This window comes from Panicum hallii, chromosome 7 (genome assembly GCF_002211085.1).
Source record: "Panicum hallii strain FIL2 chromosome 7, PHallii_v3.1, whole genome shotgun sequence".
Classification (NCBI taxonomy): domain Eukaryota; kingdom Viridiplantae; phylum Streptophyta; class Magnoliopsida; order Poales; family Poaceae; genus Panicum; species Panicum hallii.
Window position 1 is genome coordinate 36120436 of NC_038048.1, and position 12403 is coordinate 36132838.

General features: G+C 49.3%; 2 protein-coding genes and 1 pseudogene across 4 annotated transcripts; 1 reads left to right on the plus strand and 2 right to left on the minus strand.

Moving 5' to 3' along the window:
* Nucleotides 1–1211: 1211 nt before the first annotated feature.
* On the minus strand, nt 1212–4123 carry LOC112898780 (annotated as a pseudogene).
* Nucleotides 4124–4160: 37 nt separating this feature from the next.
* LOC112898779 (MLO-like protein 1) lies at nt 4161–8318 on the minus strand. 2 transcript variants are annotated; one of them, XM_025967069.1, is made up of 14 exons: nt 8118–8318; nt 7963–8017; nt 7655–7872; nt 6655–6771; nt 6478–6529; nt 6282–6373; nt 6117–6191; nt 5959–6047; nt 5791–5840; nt 5624–5664; nt 5235–5450; nt 5036–5103; nt 4933–4945; nt 4161–4746 (listed from the first exon to the last, which is right to left on the minus strand). In XM_025967069.1, exons 1-14 carry the CDS (start codon nt 8238–8240, stop codon nt 4558–4560), a joined length of 1398 nt encoding a protein of 465 aa, XP_025822854.1. In that variant the 5' UTR covers nt 8241–8318; the 3' UTR covers nt 4161–4557. The 2 variants fall into 2 exon arrangements, with proteins under 2 accessions (XP_025822854.1, XP_025822853.1); XM_025967068.1 differs by having other exon boundaries at nt 4885–4945.
* A 766-nt stretch (nt 8319–9084) lies between these two features.
* LOC112899837 (26S proteasome non-ATPase regulatory subunit 11 homolog) lies at nt 9085–12380 on the plus strand. Of its 2 annotated transcripts, none has more exons than XM_025968466.1 (2): nt 9085–9303; nt 10752–12380. In XM_025968466.1, the coding sequence occupies exon 2, from the start codon at nt 10761–10763 to the stop codon at nt 12039–12041; it is 1281 nt and encodes a 426-aa protein (XP_025824251.1). In that variant the 5' UTR covers nt 9085–9303; nt 10752–10760; the 3' UTR covers nt 12042–12380. The 2 variants fall into 2 exon arrangements, with proteins under 2 accessions (XP_025824251.1, XP_025824252.1); XM_025968467.1 differs by having other exon boundaries at nt 9100–9198.
* Nucleotides 12381–12403: the final 23 nt, after the last annotated feature.

Consider the following 12403-nt stretch of genomic DNA (forward strand, 5'->3'; position numbering starts at 1 on the left):
GCGAACGGTAGAGACTGAAACATATGCATGTCTGTAGCTTCATCGTTCCTTTTTCTTTTTGGCAAACAAAAAGATGTCGGTATTCTGCACGTATATGCGTACATGATAACCTCTTGCATCATGTCAGAGCAGTGCCCATTGAATGGTCAAGGTGTGTTGCACTTGGGTTCCCTTCAAACCACACAGGTTTGCTATGACTAAGCTTTAGCCCTATCACATCAAAGAAAATCTTACCATTTAGAAGTATTAAATAAAACTTAATTATATAATTAATTATATAATTTTAGGACTAACTCACGAGATGAAACTGTAGCATCACTGTGTTACAAATTCATAATTAGGCTCACTAAATTCGTTTCGTATAAAAAAATTAGCAAATTTTATTTAATACTTTAAATGATAAAATTCTTAGGCTTTTAGCCATCGTAAACCAAACGGGACGGTCAGTCGCGCTAGGCCAGCAGCCAGCTACGCGGAAGTGCGGATGCCCCCCTCCTATACCAAAAGGCGTACGATCGAGCGCCACGTACGACAAAAAGGACGGGCGCCTGGATCGAAACGAGGGCACCAGCAGGGTGGTGACGTGTTTCGCTGCACGTACATCAACGAGTAAAGTTACCGGTGGCCGTCGGTGCCCCGGTGGGGCCAGTCACTTCTTTCATCGGTGAACCACCGCGGCTATCCGTCACCGCCTCACCAATAGGCACACACAGGGAGGGATACCGAAGCTACGGATGTATCCGTCATAGCCAAAACACTCACGGTCTCACGCTAGTTCAGTCGTCGGCGGGCTCCTCTCGGGCATTCTGCTGCTGCAGCTGGTTCCTTCCTCGCTCGGCTCCGCCGCCGCCGCACCCAGGCCAACAAGGCCGCCGGCACCGCCACCAGCCGCGGCGGCTACCCTGTTGCGCCTCCGGGCGCCATCGGCCCAGCCTCTGATGTGCTCTTGAACGAGCTCCCCATCTGCAACGCACCCGCGCAGACTGAGTTCAGAACCGTGGAATAACCATGTCTTAGGCAAGTGAAGGAGGAGAGGCGTGTGTTTCTTGAGCCTGCTACTGACATGGGTGACGATGGCGTAGAGAGGGAGCGTGCTGTAGCTGCAGAGGACCTCGACGACGACGCTGAAGTACAGAGACAGAGACAGAGAGACAAAAGCAGAAACAAGTGTTAGCTAGATCCTTGTACGTCGACCTCCCAAATTTGGATGATTGATTGGCAACTCATTTCATTCACATCACAAGATTACACGAAGAGGATGAAGTAATTAAAGTTCTTGCTACCATATGATGATTCTTGATACGCTGTATCCCGGCCTGTCCATCATGCAGGAGCTGAAGCCGAACGTCGCCTGCATAAACGCAACGGTGCTTCGGTGCCCCCAAAATTCAGTGTCTGATGCCCGTGCTTACCAGCGTCCAGAAGTACGCGACCTCAAACGCGTTCTGGAACAGGATGGAGTGGATGAGGACGAGCACGGCCCGGGGGCTCTGGAACCAGAACAGCTCGTCTGAAGGGCTCACGACCATGTCTGTGCTCCCCTCCTCGTCGGCGGCGAAGTGCTTCGTGGAGACCTCGTAAGCCAACTTGTTTATGATGTGCTCCAGCTTTGCTCCGATCAGAAGCAGCAGCTGCAAGGGAAAACAATCTTGAGCTTTTTGTTGGCAACAGCTGAAATGGTTTATAGACCTTGAAACACTAGTTCTTTTGTTCAGGGTTTAGGAATCAATAGCTGACTAGCTGTTTGTGTATTAGGATCACCCAAATAGTACTTACAGCCAACGGGATTAATGAGATCCAGAAGTCGGAGTGCCACCCTGAACCAAGAAATTGCGGTAAAACGTTACCTTAATTTGTGAATGCTACTAGAACCATGCGTGGATGCAGAACCGACAGACGTGAGAGCAAAATAATGGCCATGTAAGAAAACCAAAGCATACCGGAGACATTGAATAGCAGGAAGATCATCACGAATATCCAATGATACCATCTGCCGTTGAACAAAAAAGGCAGGGACTTATTCGCCATTCGTGACTTAATTTGTGCCAGCTACTCTCTTGAAATCCTTCTCCAGAGCAGTGGGACTAATGTTCGATGCGGAACAAACTATATTGTGTTCAATGCAGAACAAACTATACTGTGTTTTAGTAAACTTTTAAAGTTTCTTTCTCTTGAGTAAGGTACCTTTGCAAAAATGTATAATGGGGTTCGTTCAAAATGAAACAATCCAATGAAGTGTACCAGGGGATAATTTTGTGTGGGCCGATTTTCATAATAGGTCCAGGTTTTCACAAAAGGCCGAAATGGGCCTAAACTTGGGCGGTGTGGGCCGTGTGGCCTAGATGCCAGATTATGGGCTTATGGCATCTGATGGCCCTGAGCACGAAGGGCCGAAGGGGACAGTACGTAGTAGTATCCAAATCCAATAGACCAATACCTCGCTTGAACAGTGGCCCGAGGCTCGCATTCCTCCGAGCATCCTCCTCGCGCCGGCGCCGCCGTCACGGAAGATGGAGAAGATGATGCCGCGATGGCGCGCCGCCGGCGAGACGCCCCGACACGGCATCCAGCGCTCCATGAGGCTCTCGTCGATGCAGACCTCCCGTATCACGTCCTGGAAGACGACGAGCAGCAGCGACACGAACCCGAGCAGCATCAGCTCTGCCAGCGATCACCATGAGACACACGAGCAGTCGCTACATAAATGCACACTCGCCGCCGCTGCTATATAGCCAGAAACGACGAAGGAAGCAACCTCCTTTGAGCTTCAGCAACGCCTCGTACAAGGTCTCCGTCCGCCGGTGCTCCAGCGCCTGCACATGCTCGGCCATGTCAGCAGCTCGATCGCGAAGCTCTGCAGGATACGTACGGGAACGGGAGGAGGACGGCTGGTTTCTCACGCACCTTGCCGAGGCGGTGGATCGAGCGCGCATTCGAAGACCAAGGAGATGAGGACGATGACGGAGCACACCGACGCCACGATCCATGTCGGGGTGCCCTCGAGCGACGCCTCCTCCGGCATCGCCGCCGGCGGCCGATCTCCAGATCCTCCCAGGGTCCCGGAATCGGATCAAAAGCCCCTTTGTGATCCCCCTAGCGTACTTCCGATGCGGCGACAGGTTGAAGTGGCATCAACTCCGATATATATAATCCTTTAAGCTCTGCTGTTTTTCCAAGAAAGCAGCAGGCATATACTCTCTTTTCCCTTTTTCGGTGGATTAATGCGCACCGTACAGGATTTAAGCCAACAACTAAGATTTAAAGGCCCATGTGGATTCTTCTTATAGTTTAGGCCTATATGTCGCGCCAGTTGCTTCGCGACACGTACGTCCTAGTGGCGCCATCTGGCCCATTGGAATCGTCACAGGCAGGAGAAGGCCGGCTCGCGCGCGCGGGTCCTCAGCTCAGCGTATCAGGAACAACGGCCCAGGGTGATCACTGGGCTTCTATTGGGCTTTCAAACCCACGCACCAGCGCGCCTTCCTCCGCTCGGATCCTGCCGCTCGTCGCCGATCCGACGGCTCCCGCGACCCCAGGGGTGGACGGACCGTCCACCCGTGGTCGTGGAACGAGACGCCGACCGCCCCCACGGCACGGTCACCGCCGCTCCCGCCGCCGTTCGCCGGCTGCTGGAGCACGGGGCAGGTCAGAAGACGCCGTTGCTCCGCCGCGATGAAGGCTCTTGCTGGAGACGAACCTGGAACGGCTGCCTGCCGCGCACCCGGGCGCCGCCGCCCGGCATCGCACGGACGGCGACCCGCAGACCACCTGCGGCACGGCGATGGAGCGCACGGCCACGCGCTCCTAACTCCGAAGCAGAACGTAGCGTTGCCTCTCTCTTTCTCCCGGGACGCGCCTCCAGCCCCGGCTATCTCCAGCCGTGACGCGATGAAGCCGAGGCGTGCACTGACGAGCTGACGTCGAGCAAGTTACGGACAGAGCCACCTTCCCCCGAAACGAGCGCAAGGGAGCTCTGATGCCCACCGTCGTCACCGAAATCGTTGGGCATCGATGCCGTTTTACTTTGCTCGATATAGATCTGGACCAAACTGCTGAGGCATCTCCTACAGAACGGAGATTCTAGATCCACTTGCAGGCGTACAAAAGATCAAAGAGGATTAGAGGAAGCAGGAGCGCCATGACTAGCGCGAGTAGCTTCAGAGAGAGTAGAAACCATGCCTTTTTCCTTTATCGCCATACTGGTGGACCGTATATAACAGGCAGTTCCTGTCTCGGCTCGTTTAAGAAAAAATAGAAAATTCCCTGAACACAGGTATCCTTTACCACAGTTCTCATGGTAATTGGTAAACACAAATGGATAGAAGCAACCCATCCAGGATGCTACACGCTCACACGCCAAGACGCAGACGAACAGAGCCAATCCAACTCTCAAATCCAACTAGCTAGCATTCTAGCAACCTTTAGCCACGAAGCGGAAGCACAACCACACGCACCAGCCTCGTCTTCCAGCCGTGCGTAAGCTAACCACGGCTCGGTGTGCGACCCAAGAGGCCAAAGACGAACCGGGAGTGCAGAGTACGCGCGCGGCTTCTCTCCTCAGAACGAGATGCTCCGGAGCTGGTCTGGGCGGCTCCTCCCTTCCAAACTCCGCTCCGCTCCCAGGCAGCCGGCGGCGTCGCCGGCCGTGGCAGACCTTCTCATGCGCCTCCGCGCGCCGTCGGCCCAGCCCCGGAGATGGTCAGCGACGTCGTCGGCGAACACCGCGCTCTTGAACGAACTCCCCATCTGATCGAACACACACACAGAGTCCACAAACAGGAGAGTTAAAAACTACGAACCGTGCAGTAAGCCTCCATCATCAGGAAATAAAGGATTTATGCATGAGACGCGTGGTTCTTCATTCTTCTATGGCGGCCTACTGACATGAGAGACGATGGCGTAGAGGGGGAGCGTGCTGTAGCTGCAGAGCACCTGGACGACGACGCTGGAGAACAAAACAAGTATGCTTCAGGTCGATGTGCATTGCATTGACCTGAAGAGGAGACTGAACGCATGCAGGATCTAGCCACCGTACCAGATGACGATCCTCGACACGCTGTACCCCGGTCTGTCCATGATGCAGGAGTTGACGCCGAACGTCGCCTGCGTTGCAGCAGCACACGGTCAAGGAGGACGATGTCAAGGTTTATTCTGAAGCATCCCCAACGGTAATAAAGCGATTGACTGGACTGTGTGGAGAAGGGTGACCTGTACGGTGTCTTAGGCAGGCTTACCAGTGTCCAGAAAAAATACGCGAACTCGAATGCGTTCTGGAACAGGATGAAGTGGATGAGGACGAGCACGAGCCGGGGGCTGTGGAACCAGAACAGCTCGTCGGAAGGGCGCACGACGATGCCCCCCTCCCCTTGCCCAGCGGCGTGCTTCGAGGCGACCTCGTAGGCCAGCTTGTTTATGATGTGCTCCAGCTTCGCCCCGATCAGAAGCAGCAACTGCAAACAGGAGAAACAACATGCATGAGTCAAAAAAAAACAACAAAAAAAAAACGAGCGTTTCATACATCATCAGAACAGTATAGGCCGTCTATGCAACAGATAGCTGTTGTATCAGAGAACATATATGTACTGCTTCTAGCTCTGGAAGATAGTGCAGAAATGGAACTTACAGATAACGGGACCAACGAGATCCAGAAATAGGAGTGCCACCCTGAACCAAGAGATTGTAACAAATCATTGCCTCATTGTTCAACTTGTGTGTTATGCATGCTACTAAAAATGTATTAGGTAATGAGAAACATGAGAATGAGAAATGATGCAGAAAGAGTAAGCGCACCAGTGATGTTGACCAGCAAAAAGATCATCACGAATATCCAGTAATACCATCTGCATTAGAACGTACGAAGGCGGTTACTGATGTGCCAGTTGTAGCATAACTTCAGAAGCTTCCTAAGAAAAAAGCATAATTTCCAGGAACAGCAAAAAAGAAAGAATTATAACTTACTTTATGCCAACTACTCTCTTGAAATCTTTCTCCAGAGCTTTGATCATGTAATCATAAAAGTTGAACTTGTGGTGCCCCCTAAAGTGCTCCTGTCAACCAGGAGAGACATAGATCATAGTACAGAACCAAGCCTCACACAGAATAATGACAGTACTTACCATGACGAAGCCAAGCCTCATTGCGACATAGTCATCGTTGGATACTGATCCGTAGAACTGCTTGAAGAACGATCGCTGAAAGCAAGAAGAACACATCTAGTGAACTTCAGGCACTCATCATCAAGTAATTAGTACCAAAGCCATGATGAGGTTACAGTTGCAGACCATCCATATTATGACCCAGGCTACTTTCTCGCGCCCCTTGCACCGATCCTGGATGAACTTGATTTTCTGCACTCGCTTGATCATCTTCGGAGCTGCAGTTGATGGCGCATCAGTTATTCAGATATTCTCATCGTTCGAAGATGCCAACCGGTTCCGCAAAGAAAATAATGAACTTCAAATTGATGCTCATCCTTACCAGTGCTGCCCTCTTCCTGGATGCTGTTCTCCCAGTGCTTCCATTTCCTCATCTGAACATGTACACAGTATTAAATTGATTCTCATATGGAGTGTCAAACTGCATGTTAACTTTCTGAACTTAGAGAGATCAGGCCGTTGGGTGTAGATGGAATCAGCAAGCATGGAATGGACGGACCTGTAGGAGTCCCAGGAGCACGGTGACGGCGCTGAGAACGACATGCGTGATGGCCAGAACGAAGATGAAGATGTGCACCTGTTCCAAGGCGTGACGCGAGAGCAACGGGACTTTACCCTGAGAACAAAAAAAAAGGATCACGTTTGAAATCTTTTAGTTAGTTCTCATTCCACATTATTAAATTGTATTACCTCCGTTCCAAATTACAGTTCGTTTTAACGTTTCTAAATGCATATATTTTGATATGCACCTAGATGAACACTATGTACCTAAAAAAGTAAAAAAGAATTGTAATTTGGGATGGAGAGAGTAGCATTGTATTATTCTTTGCTTTATGCAATGAAAAAAAAAACTGTAATGAATTTGTTCGGGTGAAATATTCCAAACGTTGCACTACCAACCACCAAAAGCAGTATGGGTCAAGTTCTTTAGAAAAGCAAGGATGGATGCCTAACGAAAGTGAACCGCTCTATCCCTGCAAAACAATTACCAAGAATCTTAAAGCACCTTTAGCCTAATATTAGTGAGGTTAGGTTAGGATCGTCCCCAGCCCGAGTGCAAATACCTCTAGTCCCTCTATATATCGAGACATGGAAACACAAATAAGAAATCGCATTTTTTTCCAATATAAATCCTCTAGGAAACACAAATTTGACTAAACTACAAGCTGAAATTTACTTGCTGTAGTTCTGCAATGTCGTAGTAAAAAATAGTCTTAATATAATTCTACCCTCCTTCCGGAAATAAAAAAACATGATCGTTCCTAGCATGAGGACCGAGGATGAAATGCGTATGCACAAACCAATGTAACCTAAAAATTTGAATTGATGAAGCACAATTATTTATTTAAATTATATCTCTACCGGTATTCAAACTCAAGACATCTTACCGCGATATCATATTGGACTGTTGCACGCACCTACTTACTACCAGTTCAACCCAAAACTTTTAAACTTTTGATAGAAAAGTGGATAATTCGCTTATATTACGACGGGGTTACCTTGCTTGAACAGTGACCAAAAGTCTCCCCTCCTTTGAGCATCCTCCTGCCGCCGCCAGCGAATGTGGAGGCGGCCCCGTAGTGCGCCGCCGCCGAGGCCTCGTTCCCACCTCGGCACGGCCGCCAGTGCTCCATGAGGCTCTCGTCGATGCAGATCTTCTGTATCAAGTCCTGGAAGACGACGAGCAGCAGCGAGACGAACCCGAGCAGCATCAGCTCTGAAAAAATGGTAACAGGAGCGTCCCACGGCTCAGAGCATCTACAAGGCAAATTAAACGCTGGACATTACGACGACGACCATCTCGAACCTTCTTTGAGCTTCAGCAACGCCTCGTACAGAGTCAACCTCCGACGCTCCAGTGCCTGCGCTCAGCGATACGCATCTCGATCGACTTGTCAGCTAGCTCCCATGATCGACCTGCAATGTCTTGTAAGCTATGGCGGGCGGGCGCGGGTTCCTCACCTTGCCGAGGTGATGGAGCGCGCGCTCGAAGACGAGGGAGATCAGGACGATGACGGAGCACACGGACGCCACGATCCATGTCGGCGTCTGCTCCAGCGTCGCCTCCGACGACATGGCCGACATCGACGGCGACGGGTGATCTCAGCTGGCTCCTGAAACGAAGTGGTGCTAGCCGAGTACTGAAAAGCTCGTTCACGCAGGTGGATGATCGACTGATTGTGCTCCAGCCACTCATCACCCCCTTTTGACCATGGACCTCGTGCACATTGTTTTTCAGTGTATTTTTTTAGATGCTTTCTCGGTGTATACTGTACTGGTATGCTCCTTGTAGTTTTCTAACCAACACCCTAATAAAGGCGATATAAAGGAAGAGTCCTAAGATAACCGAGGGAATTTTATAAAAAGGCGGGTGCATGAAAGGCCGCCTGGTTTTTCAATTCCATCCATCGGCGCGGAAAAGGCTCGCGTCGCTGCATGGCACTAGCGTTTACTTCCACTGCAAGGCTGCAACCTGCATGCGAGAGCATGCAATGTAAGCCAGCGCATCAGCAGGAAGAACATGTAATCCTACACACGCTGCAGAGGGGAATCAGGTGCTCCCACCGGGCCCCACGCGAGAAAATAAGCTTTTGGTAATGCAAAGGTCTTTTTGTAGCACAGATATTCATCTTTCTTAGAAAAGGAAATGGTATTTGATTGGCCACTACATACTTACAGGCAGCTGAATGTGATTTATTTATTTTTGACAAAAAAAAAGAATGTGAATTTTCTAAGGCCAGACGAAGAACCGAGATCCGGACCAGCAGCAAGCAGCAGGCCAGGGGGAGCGTGGGCCTTGCCGGAACGTACTAGGACCGTATGTCCTGGCCCAGATGTAAGCGAGGCCCATAACCAACTGATGAAACCCAACAACACTAGCTTGCAACCCAGCCCACTCAAAAGCAAAGGTTTCGGTTCGGTAACCCCGGTCGAGTGGAACTCGCCGTCCTCTTCCTAATATCCTTCTCCCCCTTGCGCCGGCCGGCTGTGGCGATCGACGCTAGGCGACAATCCCGTCGACGCCGGCCCGCCTCCTCTCGAAGTAAGTCGCCACCGCCCGAGCAGCCTCTCCGCCGCGCACGCCTCCGTCGGTGCCTGGGTCCTCCCTGCCCCCCCGGAGCACGCTGCTCCACCCCTCCTCTCGTTGGTAAGCAAGTAAACCCTAGATTGGCTTGGATGCATCGGCCGCTCCGTCGTTTCCTTTCCGCGAGTGAGGGATCCGGATCGCTGCACCGCACCCGGGCTCCAGAATTCATCTGGTCCCCGTCGTGGGTTCGTCTGCTGCGTGTCAGGGTAGCCGATCCGATCTTGCTGGTAGTGGAGTTGGCAGTTGAGGTCTGCTGCTTCGATTTTGGCTAGATTTGGGTTTAGGGTATTTGATTATGGCCGCCAGGTTTAGCAATTTGTGTGGAAACTAGCTAAATTATCCCCTATTCTGGTGTCTGGTAGCTAGCTGTCCCCTACACTCTTCTCTGGGCACTGTTTAAAGATAGCTGTTTTGCACAACGTTGATTCCTGGCAGGGGTGCATCCAACAGGGTCACTGAGTGTGCCCAGGCACACCCAAAAGTTTATAAAGTTTACTAGGTATTACGGAGTAGGTGTGGAGTCCAACCGAGAAATGTAGAGCTTGGTGGTGTTCCAGTGAACAGATGAGCCAAAATATATGTGGTTTAGCCTGGCGCTCAAACCTGAAGCCATTGCTTACCTATGCCAACGAGCACTCTTCCACTTCAATTAGATGAGGCTTCAACCTCCAACAAGTAGCAGCACAATTGCTGTTGCTCTCCGATGATATGACTCCCGTAAATTGATGATTCACACTGGTAGATTACTGATTGGAATCAGGTGGTAGTAGAGGTTTCATAGATAAGCTTTATAAAATCTTTCCCATTCAAAACTTGCTTTTGGCATGAGGCCTCCAAATTATAATTTTTTTACCAAGAGAGAGCAATTACACGTGCACCTAGAATCTTGTCCAAAATTCTGATTGCAATTTTTTAGTTGTTAGTTCTGCTACTCTGGTTAGTGTGTGCACCCATTGAAAAGCTTTTATATCTACCACTTTCCTGGATGTTATCTATTAAGTTAATAGTATTTGGTTGTCAGTCATAGTGGCATTGAAGTTTCCTAAGACTTGGAAGTATCATCTAATGTTGTTAGATGTAGTGGCCTCTCAATGATAATTTATTTGCTGCTGTGCCAATCTTCCACTTACAGTAACTCTGGATGGTTGATCTTTTCCGCATTGATAATTTTTTGCACACAAAACCTGATTATGCTTTTCTCCTTCTGAGTCTGTAACTTTGCTGCTGTCAGTCATAACATGGAAGCATGTGTTTCTTTTTGTTGTTTCTTCTGCTAACTTGTTGGTGTCACATAAGATCAATCGTGCATTTTTAATTAAATGATTAATAGCACAAAATTAGATTTCCTTGGAGCCAGAGGCCATCTGTAAATGGTGGTAGCTGGATCATATGTCTCATGCATGTACCACTATGTTGACACGTAATTTATGGCTGTAAAGAAATATATGCTTGCTAGATTCATCATTTTCTAACAGCTGGTACCTTATATTTGTTATGTTGGCTTGTAGGGAGTAATCATGTCTTCTTCAATGGAATCATCATACCTTCCTGCTACAACTGAGTCATTAGCCAAGGCTCAAGAGGCTAAGGATGCTTCAGAGTCCATTTCAATCCTTTACCGTGTCATTCAGGACCCATCTTCTTCTGCTGATGCACTGAGAACAAAAGAAGTTGCAATTACAAATCTTACAAACTACCTCACTAAAGAGAACCGAGCTGAGGAGTTACGTAATCTTTTGACCCAGCTCAGGCCATTTTTTGCAGTGATTCCTAAGGCAAAGACTGCAAAAATTGTCCGCGGGATAATTGATGCTGTTGCCAAGATACCTGGAACATCTGATCTTCAGATTTCACTCTGCAAGGAGATGGTGGAGTGGACCCGTGCAGAGAAGCGTACCTTCCTTCGGCAGCGAGTGGAGGCGAGGTTGGCGGCTCTCTTGTTAGAGAATCAGGAGTATACGGAAGCCCTTACCCTCCTTACTAGTCTTATTAAGGAAGTCAGGAGGCTTGATGACAAGTTACTTCTGGTGGACATTGACCTTCTGGAAAGCAAACTTCACTTCTCCCTGAGAAACCTGCCAAAGGCCAAAGCCTCGTTGACTGCTGCTAGAACAGCAGCAAATGCCATTTATGTTCCACCTGCTCAGCAGGGCACTATTGATCTCCAGAGTGGAATTCTCCATGCTGAAGAGAAGGATTACAAGACTGCTTACAGCTACTTCTTTGAAGCATTTGAAGCTTTCAGTGCCCTGGAGGACCCAAAGGCCATCTTCAGCCTGAAGTACATGCTCTTGTGCAAGATAATGGTCAACCAAGCTGATGATGTTGCAGGAATAATCTCATCTAAGGCTGGCCTAAAGTATCTGGGTCCTGATGTTGATGCTATGAAGGCTGTAGCCGATGCATACTCTAAAAGATCTCTCAAGTATTTTGAAACCGCCCTTCGCGATTACAAGTCCCAGCTGGAGGAGGACCCTATTGTCCACAGGCATCTTTCATCTCTGTATGATACGCTCCTGGAACAGAATCTCTGCAGGCTGATTGAGCCCTATTCCAGGGTGGAGATTGCCCACATAGCAGAGATGATTGAATTGCCAGTTGACCACGTTGAGAAGAAGCTGTCACAGATGATCCTTGACAAGAAATTTGCTGGGACCCTAGATCAAGGTGCAGGCTGCCTCATCATCTTTGAGGATCCCAAGACCGAGGAAATCTTCCCTGCTACACTCGAGACCATTTCAAACGTGGGGAAGGTTGTGGACAGCCTCTACATGAGGTCGGCCAAGATCATGGCTTGAGAGTTACCTGTTTGCTCTGATTTCACCATGTTTCAGTTCTGTTGGTGTCTTCAGACATTTAGTCCGTAATATTGACATTTCACTCTGCATGTTGGTCCCTCGTTTTAGTTGAACGAAACATACCATCTTGCTCACGAGCAAGACAGTTTGTTGTTCGTGCATGGTGGAAATACTGCCCTAGCATTATGGTTCGTTGTGCTGACTGCGTTATCATTTGTCCCACGGTCGGGTTGTCTTCTTTTTGAACACTAAAGGGTTGTCTTCTTTTTGAACACTACAGATTCAGACGAAATGCGGACCATTTATTCTTGAATACTTGAACGAGCGGTTAATTGGGCATGAAATACTTGTCTGTTTTTAAG

Coding starts and splice junctions, on each gene's coding strand:
- LOC112898779 (XM_025967068.1), bottom strand. CDS start 8,240: ATGTCGGCCATGTCGTCGGAGGCGACGCTGGAGCAGACGCCGACATGG. Junction 6,772..7,654: donor TTGGTCACTGTTCAAGCAAG/GTAACCCCGTCG, acceptor TTTTGTTCTCAG/GGTAAAGTCCCGTTGCTCTC. Junction 6,192..6,281: donor CCTGGGTCATAATATGGATG/GTCTGCAACTGT, acceptor TCTTGCTTTCAG/CGATCGTTCTTCAAGCAGTT.
- LOC112899837 (XM_025968466.1), top strand. CDS start 10,761: ATGTCTTCTTCAATGGAATCATCATACCTTCCTGCTACAACTGAGTCA.